Genomic DNA, 19,145 nt, shown 5'->3' on the forward strand with positions numbered 1-19,145 from the left:
CAACGGATTTCAGTGAATGTAATTCAGTGGCTGATCAGGGGAGCTGGTTCACAGCAAGCAGTACTGCTTCACACAGTTTTCTCTTACATACCAGAAGCATGATAAAATTACTTCTTCGCAACATTTTCAACCCGCATCTGAGTGGATTCTGGTACAAGCGAGGAGAAGATGAGATCTTAGAATGGGATAGACTAATTCCTAGAACACAGCTATTTCACTCTATTGGCAAGAAAGACAAGTTCAGATATTGAAGATTTGACCATATGATTCCTAAAATTTCACACTGTTGGGAAGGTATGCAGGACAATTAAGGTATCTCATAAGGAATGCAGTTTTATTTGCCTTCCAAATTATGCCAAAAGGTAGCCATTGCTAATTCGGTTGGAAATCAGTTATGGTCATTTGCCCTGGGAAGTCAAAGATATCCAAAACTGCTGCTAACAGCAGATGTTCTTCTGCTCCTGGCTTGACAAAGTGCATGAAAGCTCTGTGAAGTGACTAAGCTTTCAATGAGTATTTCCTCATTGTAACACACAGTACAGAACTTTGCCTTAAAGCAAAAAAAAAAAAAAAAAAAAAAACACCACCAGCAGCAAAAACATGCTACATCTTAATTATCTGTTTGATCTTTACCATTTAGTTGTATAAAAATGAACAAATAAATTCAGGTCAATAGACTTATTCAGCTACTCCAGACAAAGAACTGACTGAATTTTGTTCATCTTGATTTATTGGCTAACTAATTACATCCTTTTTAATTATTGGGAAATAAATTAATTCTTGAGAAATAAATTAATTTCTACCTATTCTGACATTATAATTTAACTTCACATCCACTATTTTACAATTTGAATAAGCTCCATTGAGAGATCAAAAGTACATTACATTCAGGTGAGGGCCTGTGCATGTTTGATACACAGCAGTGGGTAAAGCTATCTTGGATTATAGCCTGGTAGAAAGCATAGCTATGTTAAGGCAGTTAGAGAATGAATTCCTCATTTTTGCCACTTCCCAAAGTGGAAGTTCTTTCTCCAGTTCTATGGCATTTTCAGATAGCACTTATCCAGATCTTTGTAAAGAAAAAGGAAATCAAGAAGCAAAGGAAATAATGTTTGTTTACATGAAATGGAAGATGACCTTCCAAGAAAAAAAAAAAAAAAAAAAAAACCACTCAACCACCCATCTGAAAGCATCTACTCTGAGGTTAGAATTTGGACTAATCCACTGGAGCCATGATTATTAACAAAACATAGTATGAAAGATGCAGATGTGAGGAATGATAGCTCCTCCTAAGACACACTATAGGAAAGTACTCCATAGTCCGGTCTGAAATATGTAGGAGAATCTCACAGGGCAGTCATGCCCAATTTGTATCACTCTGATTATTGAATAGTTTCTGAATAGAAAAGCAGGAAAATAATATTACAGCAGGAAATAAGTCAGAAAACAGCAAAGAAAGTTGTTTCTGTTCAAGTATAATGCCAATCTAATATTGCGCCAATTTGCAGGCTCTTTGCACCTGAATTGTTCTGACAGGGATTCTGAGTGCCCCAGTTCAGTTACCTGAATAAGCCACGAAGCTAATGAATGATTATAAAGTCTATTCTCTGACAACTAATGATGACACCATGAAATAATTCACCCACAGTTTATCAGTACAATCAGTGAGAGATGATAGGGACCATTATCACTGCTGCCTAGCATATAATGCAGACTAATCAACAAATTATTGACAAACAGGACACAGGACACTCTTAATTCCTCAAGGAGATAAAAACATCTTTCTTTTAGTCCTAAAGAGTAGGACTCTTACGTAACGCAAACTGGAAGTAAATTACAATGGCTACTGGCATATAAGAGGTGGACTTTATATTCATACACATCACTGATATCCACAGCAGCACAGTGGACGTGAGAAGCTCAGGGAAAAAATTAGCAGGGCTACAAGCTGTGTTTGTAGGAGTCCTTAACATTTCAGAAATCTCTGCATAAATGTCAGAGTATGCCTCTAAGACACTTAAGTCTACCAACAAATAATTGCTGTAGAAGGCTAGCTCCACAAAAGTGTTGTGGTTTGTACTTACCTGGGAATACAGAATATTCTTCTAAATCTGAAGCATTGATCCTTATAGAGTCTAGATCTGGAAGAATGATTACAGAATAATGGCTTATGCAGATTTCCACTAGCTCCAATCGAACAGAGGCATACACAAACAATAGGTGCTACCACAAGTGATTTATGCACTCAGAGAAAAGAGAGACTCTTATGTACAGTTATCACTGAATTACTAACAGCAAACTATGACACGCTTCATCACATCTCATTATGTCAGAATTTTATAGGCTACTAAAAAAAAAAAAAGTAAAAGTTTTTCAGGAAGACAAAAAAAATATTCAGACTGTATTTTTATAAAACTGGTAGACTCCCAGAAGTATTTGAAACCAAGTTAAATAAAAGAAGGCAGTAGAAGGAATCCATTACTTTTGCATTAACCATTGTTCTATAGATAATGTATGTTAAAAATGGTCCCTCATAGTTAACAAAATATAAACATTAAAAATACATTTGCATCAGCAACAGCTGCACATGTACTTTTTTTTTCTCATATCAGAGCATTCCAAATTGATATAGAAGATGATGTGGGAGTACACACCTAAAAAAATTAATAAAAAACTCAATTACTATGAAAGAAAAACCTTGAAAGTTCATTTATCTCACAATGAACTATATCTGTGTTGATTATAGAGTAGTTTTGGTGGGGAGGGATTATCTGTGCAAAAGTAATTTCCCCCCCTACTATGAAATAAACTGAGCAGAACCTTAAAATTATTAATAATCGAGAATCTCCTTAGGTAAGTGAGCTCAAGTAGCAATTACAAAAGCATATCACCAGTCCTTAACAGTGACTGTGTCTGGACCAATCTTTTATGAAGAGTTTGCTGCATTTCTTTTCCACAAAACATACCATAGCAAAAACATACGTCAAGAGGCCTTCTACATTATTTACCAAGTTTTTCTTAATGTCCTATATATCTTCTTTTCATTTGCAGCGTATATCCTTAAATCAGAAAGCTAGTAAAAACTCTCATACATCATTTACGCCCCACTTAAGCCTTACAGAGAAAGTTTTCCAGTTTCCTCCCAAACAAGGCCTTCCTGCCACACAATTTACCCCCTACTCCTGTTCCTGAGTTGCCATTTATTTTTGTGACTTCTATATAACTATGCTCCTCTGGCTATGCTCCTCTGGCTAAGCAAAGGCTGCTTTGCACAAATTGAGACTCATCACATATGAAGGGCTATATTTTTAAATCCTCTTTACCACCAAACTATTCTTGAAATAGACCTTGCTACTGCCTAGTCTTGTCAAAATTCATCATGCCTGTTTTTCAAAAACTTCAAGAGAATTAAGGTATTCTAGAAGCATGGAATTGGTGGAGGAGGGGATACTATATTAGTTGAGAACAGTTTTCTTGGTATATAAAGAAGTGAACCATTTGCAATCAGAGCCTTCTGAATGGTTTGATAGAACTATTCTTTAAGTCCCCTTGGGTCTTTGTACATGTGATAAGATTGTAACTTTTTTTCAGAAAAACTAGCTTCAAGTTCAAGTAGCTGCCTATGCTATTTGTCTGCAACATTACTTATTCAGATGCAATCAAATATCATGCAGAATATTATCACATAGAAAGAGTCTTTTTTGAAATTCCTAAGAAAGCCTGGCTCATCCGTTTTTGCAGCTGTAATATGTGCGCGATACTCTAATTATAGTAATCCTAATCTATGCAGACTATGTTATTAAACGTGACATATACTTTAATTGTTGACAGATGGCTTTGAACCCTGCATAAATATTTATAAAGTCACATGTATTCCTATAGCTAGCACACACAAAAATTCCAGGTACATTAGTCTTTTCAGAATCCTTTCTACAGGCACATGCAAGCTTAGGATTTCCATTATCATAACTATTTTATTGTTTAGGTTATCTGAAGTCTTTAAAGGGACCACTTTCCTCCTAGAGTGAAATGAGTGGTGCATAGGTTATGGACAGTTTTTATTATTTTGGAAATCGAAGAATTTTTCAGCAGTACATTGTATTGTGTTAGGTCATGTGCTCTCAGTTATTAAATATTTCCATCACACCATTTATTTGTAATTAACCCTGTTCTTCCTGCTACCAACATAGGAGAAATTAACAGAAATCTTTCAGTCTTGAAGAACAGTTCAGAATCAGGATCAGTCCAGCAACACTGTTCATTGACATGTGAATTTAGTGCACTATTTCTTCTTTTTTAGAATGCACAAATCCTAGTTTTATGACATATAGAATAAGAAACTTGTTTATATGTGCATTATAAAAACAATACAAAAAAAGTAGAAAATAGGTAGCATTTACAAACAGTAATGTATAGAATATTGATTGAGTAGTTGTATCTGAGCTTTTCAAAGATATCCTAGGATAGGCTTAAACAAAATGAAAGGTGAAGACTAAAGGGCTCACACCAGTCTCACAAACTGCTTATGTATCCCTTCATCTGTTAGGGTGGGAGTCACTTAGTGTAAGTTTAGCAATCTAAACTTAGGCATCTATTTTTGCAGAAAGACAGGTAAATCCAGGGATTCATTCATCTCAGTCTAAAGTAAAATGAAAGGTGTTTATCAAAGCCAAAAGTCAGATTCACAGAATCACAAAATGGCCGAGGTTGGAAGGAACCTCTGAAGATCATCTAGTCCAACCCCCTTGCCAAGCAGGATCACCTAGAGCACATTGCGCAGGATTGCTTCCAGGTGGGTTTTGAATATCTCCAGGGAAGGAGACTCCACCACCTCTCTGGGCAACCTGTTCCAGTGCTCTGTCACCCTCACAGTAAAAAAAAGGCCCTCTCAAATTCAACCGGAAGTTCCTGTGCTTCATTTTGTGTCCATTGCCTCTTGTCTTCTCACTGGGCAAAACTGAAAAGAGACCAGCTCCATCCTCTTTACACTCTCCCCCCTGCTCTAGTCTCAGTTTCCAGCTAAGAATACAGGAAAAAAAAAGAAAAGAAAAGAAAAAAAAAACAACTAGCTTCTGTGTACAAATGAGGTTTAAATGTTCTTCACTGTAGGATTTGTGTACTAAATTTAAACATCTGCAGGCTAGCTAAATGGTACTAGACACCTTTTAGAGTCACTAGATCTTTCATAGTCAATGGAAAGAACTAGGCGTCTTCAGGAGGTTGATCTCATCCTACAATAAGCCATGTAAGAACACACACACGTTACTGATTTTGGAAGGGTAGCAGCTGGCACGACATATTCCAAAGAGGGCTGATTATTTCATTGAATTCTTGCACTAAAAACTCATTCTAGCAAAACTGACTCTGTCAGAAAATGTAGGATGGGGGAGGGGAAAGTGACCATTTAAAAGAACAAAGTGAAAATAAGAAACTTTACTATGTAACTAGGAAAACTCTAATACTAATTCCTGCCAAGGGGGGGTTATAATTTCTTCCTTCAAAGTCTCATGAAGAGATCAATAAGAAAGGAAGGAAAGAAAGTAAATGTCAACCTTTTGATGTCAGACTTCCTACTGTCTCAAAGACAGAGAAAAAAATGTTTTAAAAGTTCTATCTGAGAGCAAATTATAAAAGAATGTATTTTATTCATTTGGCTTGCAATTAATATATATATAATATGGTAAGTTTTATGCATTGCTTTAGCACAGCAACAGTAAGCTTTGAATGTTTTTTCTTATATGCAAAATACTTCACACAAAGCATGCCAACAACTAAACATCAGAAATAGGTGAGTCAGCATTCTACAGCTTTTATGAAACAAAAAATTCTGAATTCCTTTAAGATGAGCTATTCTTATTGTATTTTTTTTCCTCCCACATAGAACATCTAATCGGAAGAATACTAGAAACACCTATTCAATGCAGCTATGTATTCTTTTTTCTTTTTGTTGGGAGTACAAATAGCATTAAAGGCCTCACTACAAAATTAAGAAAATATTGTTAAAGCCTAGAAGAATATCTTAAGACTTTTTCTAAGACACTTTCGGTGTTTTAAATTTATTATAATCCAATTACATATGTGCATATCCTTGCTGCTCCAGAGATAATACATGACAAATGGAGTTTGGATTTTGTTTCAAATGCTAGTAGAATTTCTTTATAGCACTTAACCTGACAAGTATTTCATTATTGCAATGCATTCATTTCTGAATGGTTCTGTAGTGTAAATTTATGTAGAAATAAGAATCATCACAAGATCAAGTATTAATGCAGAGAAATACAGAACACCTTTGATACAATATAAATCATAACGTATAAAAAGTCTGGGGCTTAGTTTCTAGGGTTCAGTGTTCCCATTTCTCTTTATATCTTTAAAATATCAAATGTTTAATAAATTGTAAGCTGAAAAGGCGTTTGAATCAGGAGTGTTGCACACAATCATTTCAATAATAGACAACTTGAATACATGAACTATAGATGTTAGTATAATACAGTTGCATTTATAAACTAAAAGTCACTAAAAGATCATCTATCTATCACATATAGCAAAATGCTATCTTCTTTCTTTTGTAGTTTTATTGTAGTGTTCTTTTACATCCAGAACTGGGCTATACTACTCTATAAATTACAAAGAAAACAAAGTAGTTTTAATGGGAGCTGGTAGAGTGTACTGCAGTACTAAGCACTACCAGTAGATTAACAGCTTGGTAGAAAAATAACCCTCATAATGTCCCCCAAATGCAAAGATAATTCATATAGGCACAGCATTATGGAAGCAGATACAGAATTAAGAATCTACATGTTTCACTGTTTCTTAAGTTTCAGCCAACAGAAGAACAGATATTACTCATTACCTTTCATAAAATAGCTTCAGTATTAGGGTTTTTATGCAGAAAATGGGAGATTCAGATTGAAGCACTTCCACTGTCCCCAGTGATTCATACCCACATTTTCTCCTATTGTCTAAATCTCATGCTGTATTCTAGTTTTATTAAGATAAAGGAAGATGTGTTCTCAAGCTATTCTTATGAAAATGCAACATTGAAGAATAAATTACTAATATTTTCTGGGCCCAAAGTTCTGAAAAGAACGCATAGATTTGTAGCCTTATAGTTAAGGTCACAATGGTCATCTGAATGTTATACTTACAGAAGGATAAACAAAGTTCTTCCTTCTCAAAGATCCTACAACTTTGACATAGAGGCTCTCTCAACGGAGGAAGCTGAACTAGGATCTCTTACTTTTCAATCTAGTACTTTAATCATTAAATTGTTATTTGAGGGGAAAGAAGAGAAAAAGCAGCAACTTCTTCCCTCAGATGTTAGAACACTTCACTATTTAGATAATGTGATTAAATGATAATCTTCACTAGTACAAAGGAACATATTGACAAAATGACTGGAGGGGAACCTCAATAACCCAACCACAGCCCTTCCCAGAAGATCCTCAGTCCCATATGCTGGGAGAACACCCACCACACCCACTGGGACACAATTTCTACAGATCACCTCAGAGACTAAGGTGGTTACTCCATAGGTGTGGACTAATAGTAATACATCCATGAGATATATTAGAATAAAGGGATAAAGAATAGAGAATAGGGGGAATAAATAATAGATAATAAATAGATGGTTAAAGAAATGAAAAGAGATAGTCATTTGTAAAAAGGGGCTTGTCAGTACACATCTGGCCATGCCCTGCACATTATAGTTACAGATCTGCCCTGTCTTCTCATTAAACGTAATCTCTAACTGTTATTTAGAATGAGGGATTCTATTGTGTGTTTGTGTGTATATGTGTATGAGGGTCTGAGTGCTATCCACTGTCTTGTAGACCATCAGTCACACGGATCTGTGTGTCTCTGGTACCATTGACAGGAGGCACTGGTTTGGGTTTTTCCTTTTTCTTTTTTTTTTTTCATTTTTGTGGTATGGGGTGCAGGGGGTGGTGTCTACTTCCTACAGAGGATGAACAGAACCCTGAAGAGAGGCCACAGTCACAGCAGATACACTTTTCTGGTTGGTAGGCTGTGCAACTTCTGTGATTCTGTTAGAGTCTTGCGTACATCAACAAATACAAGCAAACAGTACATAGTCAACATCAGAAACATGGCCATTCTTTAAAAGGCACATAAACTTCCCTCTGCCTTGAGCTCTAACGTGTTTTTTTTAAGCTTGATTTCACAGAGCAATTACTTTTCAGACTTGATGTCAAGGTTCAGATTCACAATTAATTTTTCCCTTTTTTCCTAACTATTATGCACCAAAAAAACAAAAAGGGGGGGGGGGGGGGGAGGGGGGGGTGAGTCCTTAACTGCAAGATGAAATACATATACAAATCTGTATTTCTAAAGAGTTCATACAAACTGTTGGCAAGTCTGTCATATGTCAATGGCCGTATGTCGGCTGGCCCCCCATATGCTTCAATATAGATCTGTTGTTTTAAAGCAGTTTTGACATAAATGAACACACTTGTTATATTATCAGATAGTATGTGAGGAATCATTACCATTCTTTGTATAAAGAACAGTGAAATGTGTGGTATAAAGTAATGCTAGAATTCTAAAAGTTTCTCTTCTCCTCTAGCCAGAACAATACTCTCACCGTTTTCCTCACAGTTCCATGCAAAATCTTGACTACAGACTATTTGGTCCAGATCACTAAGACAACATAAGTTAGGCTTACTATGTAGCCCATTAAGACTTAGAATTAGATACAGAATTAGGTATATCATTTTGAAAATACCCATTACCATAGTAATTAAAATGTAAACATTGCCAGGTTTTATTGTATTTACTACACAGATCCCAAGGACATATTTATATTTCAGCCTACATTTCAGCCTTACTCACATGGAATTAAACTTCTCATAGGTCTTTTAAATCTGAAATGATCATATCTTTCTTAGTCTATTAATGAGAATTTTGTAACTTTTGTTTATATGCTGTCATATATAACATCCAGATAATCTATTCTTCACTTAAAATGAGTTGTTCAGGATTGGAAATTAATAAACTCTGTACCAACAAATTGAAATCAAACCTTGATCAATGACTTTTCAACAGGACTGTTCCCTATTAGAATTCTAGTACTTCTATCTTCACTTCTATTGAAGATATTTTATTCTTGCCCAAACACATAATATTGTTGTCAGTTTTTATTTATGCATAGATTTGGACCAATTTCACAAGTCATTTCACCATAAGCTTTACAGTAAAATGTTTGCATATAACTCAGCTAATCATGAGATCATGAGATCAGAGTTAGCATATGTGTAACAATATTCAATTCAGAAGAATTTTAGCTTAATGTTAAGTATGTTTACAGAATTGCTAATGATTCAGGGCTGTAAAACTATTAAGAAGAACCTCCAAGCTAGTTTTACTTAATAGGCTAGTTTGAGACCCTCTCCTTATGCATGGACAGACTCAATGAAGTAAATTGGAAAAGAAAAGAAGATGTGGTATGCAGAAGCTCATTTTTTTTTGTTCCTAATATTGTTTCCACTAAGTTTGCCGTATAGAGTTTTACCCAAATACAAGAAAGACATACCTATACATATTCAGCACAAATTCTTTCAAACATTTCAAAGACTCATGAAACTTCTTGAAGTATTTGCTTTCCTATTATTTACAGAAAGAGAGAAACTAGCTTAATTTTGAAATAATATCATAACTGTGCTTCTGGGTTTGTAGGCCAAGTTATAGTATTAGGCATTTAATGGGTTAGTTGTTTCAACCTTCATTTCTCTTGCTGTTTGCAAAATATTCTTGGCATGTGTAGCCCAGCAAATTTCTTCCTTACTAAGAACAATCTGCTCTCTAAACTTAGCTTTGTACAAATTTTCAGTGAAGGTATGACTTCATCAGAGAGCCAACTGTTTGCAGTTGGTATAAAAGGGAAGAAGAAATACTCTCCTTTGTGGAGTAGAATTTTATTATTAATTTTCCCTCCTCTGCCCCCGTTAATAAAACTGAGCTCTCATTATTGCAATTCGACATAGGGTTCAAATGAAGGAGACAAGGCAACACTGTTTAATATATATCTTCCTCTTCCTTGGGGAAATACAGACAGTGTTCATACAGAATGAGCACACCTTTGGGAGAAAAGCTAAAGATCTCAGGTTTTACTTGCTTCCAAAAGGCTAATTTTTTGCCCTTTCTGACTTTTATAATGGATCTCCTACCTTCCTAGTAGGAGCTTCATGATTCCATCAGGAATCACATCAGGATTTGGAAGAAGCAGATTTAATCCCTTGTTTTCAGGGCAGACCACTAACGCTTTGCTGCTTTAGGAATGCAGTCTTCCCAAGTCTATTACACTGGTCTCAGGAAAACATGTGAGAGGATACAATCACAGGTTTAGCTACGTGATTTGCAAACAATCCAAGCAATTTCCTTAAGCTCCAAAATGCATTAAGATCATTTTGAAGATGTTTACTGGAAAGTCTACTCCACATTTTACTTCTGTGCACAGCGACTCTACTTTAATTCTTCTGTCTACAAATTGGACAATTTGCCTCACAGTAGGGTTCTTACCATCTACCACAGATTCTACCCCCATCCTCCTACATGGGTATTTAACAGATGTAGCTTAAGGTAAATCTTTCCTAAATTTCTGGTGTGCTTGCAGCGGTTCCTAAAAGCTTTGACTATCAATTACCTGTAAGTAGTAGCTCTAAATATTTTTCATATGCTTAAATTATAAGTTAATAACGGAGAAAAATAAAAATGCTGTTAACAATATGTTAAGTAGTATGTCCTTTCATATGCAATGACTTATGTACAATAAAAAAGTCATTAAATAGTTACTGGTGTGATCAAAGAAAGTCCTCATTGGATGAAAATTAAAGATTTAGAGATCACATAGTCAAGTCTATAGATTCACTTCACTACCCATGACTGAAATACATATTCAATTTCTAATTCAAGATAATGAAGAACAAAATAATTACCAAGGGCTCCAGAGGCTTTTTGTTTGTGTTTGCTGTCTAGTTAATTGTAAAAGAATATATTGAGATGTGAAGTAGTGTTGTTCAGCACAACCTTTCTACTCCTGTAGTTTTGTCATTGTTCACAGTCCAGTTTAGGCACTGATCTATAATACTGCACAACTAAATTAATCAGTTTGGTATTGGGTTTTGTTGTTATTGTTGTTTGTTTGTTTTTTGTAAAATTTGCTATGTAAGCCAGGACTCAAACAGTGCATCCCAGAATCCTTGTGCCCTGATTGTCCAGGTCATGCAGACAATAGAGTGTACCATGATCTTGTGTATGCCTATATGTCAAAGTTTTTTCAGCTGAAAACAGAATGCAGGTATGTCATGGTTTCAGCTGGGGTAGAGTTAATTTCCTTCATAGTGAAGTGCGTGGGAGGATATGGGCAGGTATATCATGACTGTCACATCCAAAAAATCAGGCAAAGCCATCTGGGCTGATGCACAGTGGCAAGATATTGCTGCCTGGGTAGAGAGCCTAGTTGCAAAAGTACACCACATAGATGCTCCCATACCCGATGGCCTGCTGTCTGCCAGGTTAAATCACAAGTGAATGTATAAATGAAGAGGCTGAACACCCAAGTTTTCTCCTGAAGTGTAGTCTACAGATAGCAAGAATGTGAATGCAACGTATAAATTGAGAAAATGCTCTCTAGATCTGAAATTTAGAAGCACCTTACAAATACCAATCATGAACTGAAAATATAAATCAGTGTTTCAAAAACCCATAATGTGAATACCTTAATAACATTTCAATAAAAATAACAACAATTTATCCAGCAAATGTTCTTTATCAAAATCGAATTCAGTCCTTTACCCAAAGTTTTCTGTAACGTGTCAAAGGGTCCACTACACTAGTCAGCAGAATGCTTCAAGCCTGTCAGGAAGGAATTCCGATGGTTCTGTGTTTGCATCAGGACCAGAGGTAAAAGAAACAACCAAAAAGCACTCCAAGACTAGAGAAACACGCAAAATACAGTGAGGGGTCATGCACTTAATGCTCTAGAGAAAAGCTTCTATTTCTCTGGATTCCAAGAAAATTGATCTGAACATCATAACTGACAAGCATCTTCACTGGTTGAACAATATTGAAATTTTACATCGAAGTCTCTTTTTATGAAAGTAAGATAGCCACTAGTTATGTCAAGATTCCGTTGTGCATGTCTATCAAGGCTTCAGCAATGCCTCCTGTCTTAGTAATTTGATCTCCTTCTATGATAAGGTCATCTGCTTGTTGAATGAAGGGAAGGCAGTGGATGTAATCTTTCTGAATTTCAGTAAGGCCTTTGATGCTGTCCTTCACAGCACCCTTCTGGACAAATTGTCCAGCTGTGAGATATTGATTATATTCAGTCAAATATTGTTTGTTGCATGAAAATCTGGAACAAACCTGAGCTTCTTTCATATCAAGCGTATCGATATAATAAGAATAAACAATGTTGAATCCCCTTTTCCTTATGTAGATTTAGTGTCAGCTCATTTCCTGATCAGAACATAAATAAAAATCAGCTTCTTAAAAATTATCTTTATCATCACAGACAAAATAATAGAGGGGAAAAAAACAGCAATAATCATATTCATATCAGTGAAGTGATAATACCTGAATGTTGCAGACTTGTATCCCCATTACAAACATTATAGCTGTAGCAAGACCATGAACTGCAGCAAATGAAGAGATTGAATTTTCTTCTCAAATGGTAACTGCTGCTGTAATCAAAGCCTCCATCTCATAATAATTGCAATATGCTGAATTGAGATGAATCCCACCCTAAGTATAAGCAAATCCATGGTGTCTATGTGAATGATTTTAGCTAATGCACTATTGCTTGAATTGTTAGCTTTCTATCAGTAAAAGCTATACAAACTCAATCTTGTCCTGGTTTATGAATGTGTATGCTCATAATTTCTGCATACAGTAACTGGTTCAACAGTTAGCATATAGCAGTTTATTTCTGTGTTTGAGCCATAGGTTTGCAACTTCAATTATGGATGGTGCTGTAAGGCTATATTTGCATTAGCAAATTCTGTGGATCAACAGAAACAGACCTAAAAAGCAAGGCAGTATTGTAGTCTTAAGCTAAAGGAAAAAAGGAAACCTTGAAGAAAACAGGGAGACTGGTAGCCTTGAGCTAGTAAAAGCAAGGGAGATAAGGGATGAAAACTAGAAAACAGGAAGGAGGAAAACAGCTGAAGCTGGATTACAGACTGACCTATGGTTACCTTTTGCTCATTAAGGGTCATTAACATATTAAAAAACACACCCTTCAAAATGCAAATGTATGGAAATGTGGGATTTGGTGTGTCCCCTCCCCTGATGGTTCTCTGTAATGTGCATGCTCAATAGAGATAAGTGAGCTAAAACAACCATTCAAAAGTAGCCAGAGAGAGGTTTCACAAGTTAGCTGTGTGAAGGTGCTTCAAGTCAGAGGTGTGCTTGCTTTGTGAAAAATTGTCAAGCACCTGATTCTGCAGAATTATATAATTAATTATTTAATTAAAAGACCTTCCTTCTCTTTAATATCTTTATCGATGATTTGGATGAGGGAATTGAGTGTACCCTCAGTAAGTTTGCAGAAGACACTAAGCTGGGGGGAAGTGTCGATCTGCCGGAGGGTAGGAAGGCCCTGCAGAGGGACCTGGAGAGGATGGGTCGCTGGGCAGAGGCCAGTGGGATGAGGTTCAACATGACTAAGTGCTGGGTCCTGCACTTTGGTCACAACCCCACGCAGTTTTTCAGGCTTGGGACAGAGTGGCTGGAAAACTGTGCAGGAGAAAGGCATCTGGGAGTGTTGGTTGATGCTCGCCTGAACATGAGACAGCAGTGTGCCCAGGTGGCCAAGAAGGCCAACAGCATTCTGGCTTGTATCAGGAATAGTGTAGCCAGCAGGACCAGGGAGGTGATAGTTCACCTGTATTCTGCTCTGGTGAGGCCGCACCTCGAGTACTGGGTTCAGTTTTGGGCCCCTCACTACCAGAAGGACATTGAGGCCCTGGAGCGTGTCCAGAGAAGGGCTATGAAGCTGGTGAAGGGCCTGGAACACAAGTCCTGTGAGGAGTGGCTGAGGGAACTGGGGTTGTTGTGTCTGGAGAAGAGGAGGCTCAGGGGAGACCTTATTGCTCTCTCCAACTACCTGAAAGGAAGTTGTTGGGAGCTGGAGGTTGGGCTCTTCTCACAGGTAACTAGTGGTAGGACAAGAGGGAATGGCCTCAAGTTGCACCAGGGCAGGTTCAGGTTGGAAATGAGAAGACATTTCTTCTCAGAAAGAGTGGTTAGGCATTGGAGCAGGTTGCCCGGTGAGGTGGAGGAGTCACTGTCCCTAGGGTTATTTAAGGAAAGGTTGGATGTGGTGCTTAGGGACATGGTTTAGTGGGCGATATTGGTGGTAGGATGATGGTTGGACCAGATGACCTTGGAGGTCTTTTCCAACCTGAATGATTCTATGATTAGTGTGGATTCTGTCTGTGTGTTTATTGGCGAGGCACACTGGGCATAAACCTATGGATAATAGTTGGTGCTGACAACCTGCTCCTCACTCTTTATACATTTCATTTTCTACTTTTGAGAAACTCCAGTTTAGTCCCTTGGACTGGATTCTCCTTTGTGACTGCATTGCATTAGATTTGTAAGAGGAGTGAATTTTCCAGTTAAAATTTATCCAGTTAAAAAGTAAAAGGAATTCTCTGGAGGGTAAGTGAAAACAATCAAGTGGGCTCCTGATATACATTTAAACACTGTTCCAGATGCACTTTAATAGACTTGGAATAACACCAAGTGTGCATGTATTTGCAACAATAACACTAAGAGCCATCAAATAGGTATCTGTGGATTTTTACAAAAGCCTATCCATGTTGGTCATGGGTGTTATTATAGTACTGAGTGGATGAGAATTAAAGCAAGAAAAAGAGAATGATATGATTTTTCATTTATCCAAATCTTTCCTGTCCTCTAACAAGAGAGGTACCATTTGGAAGTAAAGTAATTTTGTTTTTCTTTCTTTTATTGTGTTTAAACAAAAAGCTCCAATTTGTTGTCACAGAAGATAATGAAGATACACGGTAAAATATACAGACAAATTGTTCATTTGGGACATTTCAAATAATCATCAGAAATGTGGCAAAGAATGCAGCTTGCAGTAGCCCACCAGATTCTGAGATAGAATTTATTCTGGCATAATAAAAAACCTCTGCTTTCACAACATTACTACTTCTATTATTTAATTGAGTCACTGTCTTATTTTCTTTCAGCAGATCATTTTTCCCTGATTCAAAACTTCCAAGTAACACAAGTCAGGAATACCAATATGAAAGCCAGATATTAAAGCAGACATATTTTCTATCAGGAAACCTCAAAGCAATAGATGATCTAGGAGAACATAACTTCACCTATGTAGTTTAGACACTAGGGCCTCATTTTATGATTTTAATTATTTTGTTTAGCCATTACAGTTTTAAGTGTTTTGCAGTAATCAGCAGAAACTAATTAGACATAAAACTATAAGACACTCATTTTCAAACACTTTATCTTAATTACATTGCAAATGCCAATATTAACAGATTACACAGCAGTTTGGCTGCTTCATTAAATGATTGCTAGTGAGTGCTTTAGAAGCAGTAATAAATGCACACTAATGCCTTCAGAGTCCACAGTAGATGTGGACAGCTGAAGGAAAGACAGAAATTATATACATATACCTTCAAGTGCAATAGATACAGAAAGGGCCATTACTTATATCCCCAAGGTTGCAGAGTGATTTCAGGGCCACCTCTCATCAGTAAGGACAACAAAATGTTCTTGGACATGAATGGATAAAAACAGAAATGTGTCTACCACATTAACTCTGAATTGTAAATCCTCATAATTCAAAACAAAACAGAAGAGAGCCTTGAGCAAACAGAAAAAAAATTAAAAATAAAAAAAAATAAAAATTGAAATGGCATTCAATTATATCAGTGGAATAATTCTCTCAGTAGTGATAGGACTTCTTAAAGGACAAATGCAGCCCAAAACATGAACAAATATATATTTAATTACCTTCAGTTATTTTTAGGTAATTATGTAGTTTTAAAATGCCATCAATTTACTTTGGCAATATCTCTGTGACAAACTGTTATTATGTTGCTGAGAATTTTCCTCCTGCAACAGGAGCATTATAAAAAAAAAAATGCTAAACATACCAATGTGACATGCTATTAGAACAAAACATACAAAGAACCTTGGCTTAACCCTTGCAAATACTTCTTTAGTATGTTGTGTTTATTCCAGAAGTCCCAATTCAATAATGGAGTAAAATTTTGGCAAATCAAACAGAAGACAAAACAGCTGGATTCATTCTTTCCAGGCAGTTTCATAGTTCATAATGCACATGCGCACACATGCATAAAATATGAACAGAAAATAATTCTTAGATTTTTACCAAAAATCTTTACCTTCACATCTAAACACTATAGTGTAACCTCACTTTTGTCCAGAGAAGGGCAACGAAGCTGGTGAGGGGTCTGGAGAACAAGTCTTACGAGGAGCGGCTGAGGGAGCTGGGACTGTTCAGCCTGGAGGAGTCTCAGGGGGGACCTTATTACATTCTACAGGTACCTTAAAGGAGGCTGTAGAGAGGTGGGGATTGGTCTATTCTCCCACGGATGAGGGGGGATGGGCTAAAGTTGTGCCAGGGAGGTTTAGGTTGGATATTAGGAAGAACTTCTTTACTGAAAGGGTTGTTAGGCGTTGGAATATGCTGCCCAGGGAAGTGGTTGGATCACCATCCCTGGGTGTCTTTAAAAGACATTTAGATGTAGCCCTTAGTGATATGGTTTAGTGGAAGACTTGTTAGTGTTAGGTCAGAGGTTGGACTCGGTGATCTTGGAGGTCTCTTCCAACCTAGGTGATTCTGTGATTCTGTGATTTTCCTGAAATTGACCCATGCTTACTTCAAAGTCTTTCTGCAAAACAATTAGCATGCCAAGAGGTTCAACAGAAACAGTAAGTACAGGACTAATTTTACCTTTTCATTATCAGAAGAAATCATGGGAAACCATTACAGATTGCAGTTAAATTTAGAACAACTTTATTTTCTCTGCTTTGAATGCAGAGCATGAAAGTGAATCATCACAGAGACAAAAAAAGTAAGAAATATAGGGAATGACAGCATGTATAGAATGCTGTGAAAACTTAGTATTTGACCACTGATACTAAGCAATCACACTATCTGTTATTCTAAATATAAAACAAAACTCACCATATACTGGTGACAAAGCTGAATTTTAGCTGTATCAATTGTACATTAATAATCTACACACTGAGGATCCTTTTTAAAGCTGGCACAGAAAATAAGCTGAACAATTTCAAAGACTGCCATGGAATGTGTGAAACAGATTTTACTGAAATAAATAAAATGTGAAAAACTTCTATAATTTAACAAAAAAACATTTGAAAGACTGGTAGATAGGTGTTGTCTTGATATATCTTTCATTTTTGAGTTTAGGAATTTACTCCTTAGTCAGTGTCTTTTAAAGATTTTTGTGTGCATAATTTACTTGTATTCTGTAGAATTCACCCAAGGATATCTGTACCAGTTGCTTAACTGGGCCATAGCTGTTGCTCAGTTGTCAGCCCTAATCTTCCCCTCTTCCCCCAGAAAGCTGCTTTCTCAGACAGTCCTTCATCTTCACTATCCTCTAGACTGTATCAGTCGGCAAGAGCCTTAAGTTCCAAAGAGTATGTTAACATTTAAACATTATGGTCAACCTTATGTTAGTGCCTAGGCTGGCCCTGTGCCTTTTCCCAGTGTGGATACAGCCATCCATCCAGTCTACCAGGGTGACATTTAGTGTGTCCATGTGAATTGTCATATAATAAAAAGGACATTGACAAACAGAAGACTGAGTCAGTAATTAAGTTTCTAAGCTCAAATTCATACAAAAGAGAATTTGGTCTTCATTGCAATACTTAGTCTCATTGAGACTCTATTCCTAAAACATTAAAAGCAAAATGCTTGATATAAAGGTTGGTGAAATCAATTAAGCAACTTTGTCTGATTACAGAGGCTGGCGAATCAGACTGCAAATGTGTGGAATAGTTATAGTGTGAAACAGTGAAAAAAAAAATATGTAAACTGAAGGGCATAATTGTTTTAAATGCAACCTCTGTAAAAGCAAATTAATGATTTAATATGTGGGACTCAGACTAGAAATAATTGTCAGAAGTAAAAATTGATAGATTGGAGAAGAATTGCAAAATTTCAGCATGACATACATTATATAAAAATGTGCAACTGACTGCTGGGATAAGAGTTGAGAACTGAATTTTATTCAGTTTGTTTGTACAAAATATGAATAAATACTAGTGAAAGCTGGTATTTGCTTTTTCACTTTCAAATAAACTTTTTCAGTTTCAAATTCATCGAGTTCTAAGTAAGCTACAACACCAACTCAGTCTGGAATTCACGGTTCATATTATTCTCAGCACAATACTTCCTAATCATCCATTATTGCCTACAGGCATGAAGCCAAAGAAATCAGCAGAGTAAAATGTATTTATTTATTAATTTTAATCAATGTAGCTAATGCCAGGACCTTTAAACCATCTGCTTCAGTTAAGATAAAAGTATGGACCACTGGTGATGTTACTACTGAAAAAAGCATTTAGAGGAGAAACATATGTTCTGATGGCATTTGACTCCTGAGTGCAGAGGAAAAGAGGTAAACACTTAAAATACAAAAACAGGCTCTGTGGTTACTGTTCCAGAGTTATGAATATCCTGAATTGCCTTCCTTTTTTTTTTTTTTTTTTTTCTACATGTCTGGTAATGCTCAAGGGGGTAAGGGAACAGAAAAAAACAACATTGCAAGCAGCCAAAAACTCTCATAATGTAGATGCATGCACATTTCAAAAGAAGCACACGTGCTCACATGTTGATGACTGGAACAGCAACCTAATTTGGCTCACTCAGACACATTCAGAATAAAAACACTGGCAAGCTTACCTGACAATTAACATTATGGTTTAACATGGATACAGACTTTTAACTTAACCTCTGTCACTGCCACTTTTACTATTTCCTGGTTTATCCACACATTAGGAATCCCAAGTTAACATGGTTGCAGAAGGCCGTTAGGCTTCTCCATTTGGGACTGACTTGTGTCTGGGGACCGCAT

General features: G+C 36.5%; 1 protein-coding gene across 27 annotated transcripts in view; it reads right to left on the bottom strand.

Annotated features, from left to right (window-relative positions):
* GPC5 (glypican 5) overlaps nt 1–19,145 on the bottom strand; it is a 778,624-nt gene that overhangs the window by 356,381 nt on the left and 403,098 nt on the right. For 2 of the 27 annotated variants that reach the window (XR_014584735.1, XR_014584736.1), the window contains exon 7: nt 2,085–2,141. The exons of 24 other annotated variants lie outside the window; for them this stretch is intronic. Coding sequence is in view for 1 of the 3 variants with exons in the window: in XM_083836994.1 (XP_083693120.1) it covers nt 16,830–16,931 (102 nt within the window). In the remaining 2 variants the exon portion in view is untranslated. Of the gene's footprint in view, nt 1–2,084; nt 2,142–16,496; nt 16,932–19,145 lie in introns of those variants that run through there. One more of the 27 variants, XM_083836994.1, reaches the window with a different exon arrangement.

This window comes from Anser anser (genome assembly GCF_964211835.1).
Source record: "Anser anser genome assembly, chromosome: 1".
NCBI lineage: Eukaryota > Metazoa > Chordata > Aves > Anseriformes > Anatidae > Anser > Anser anser.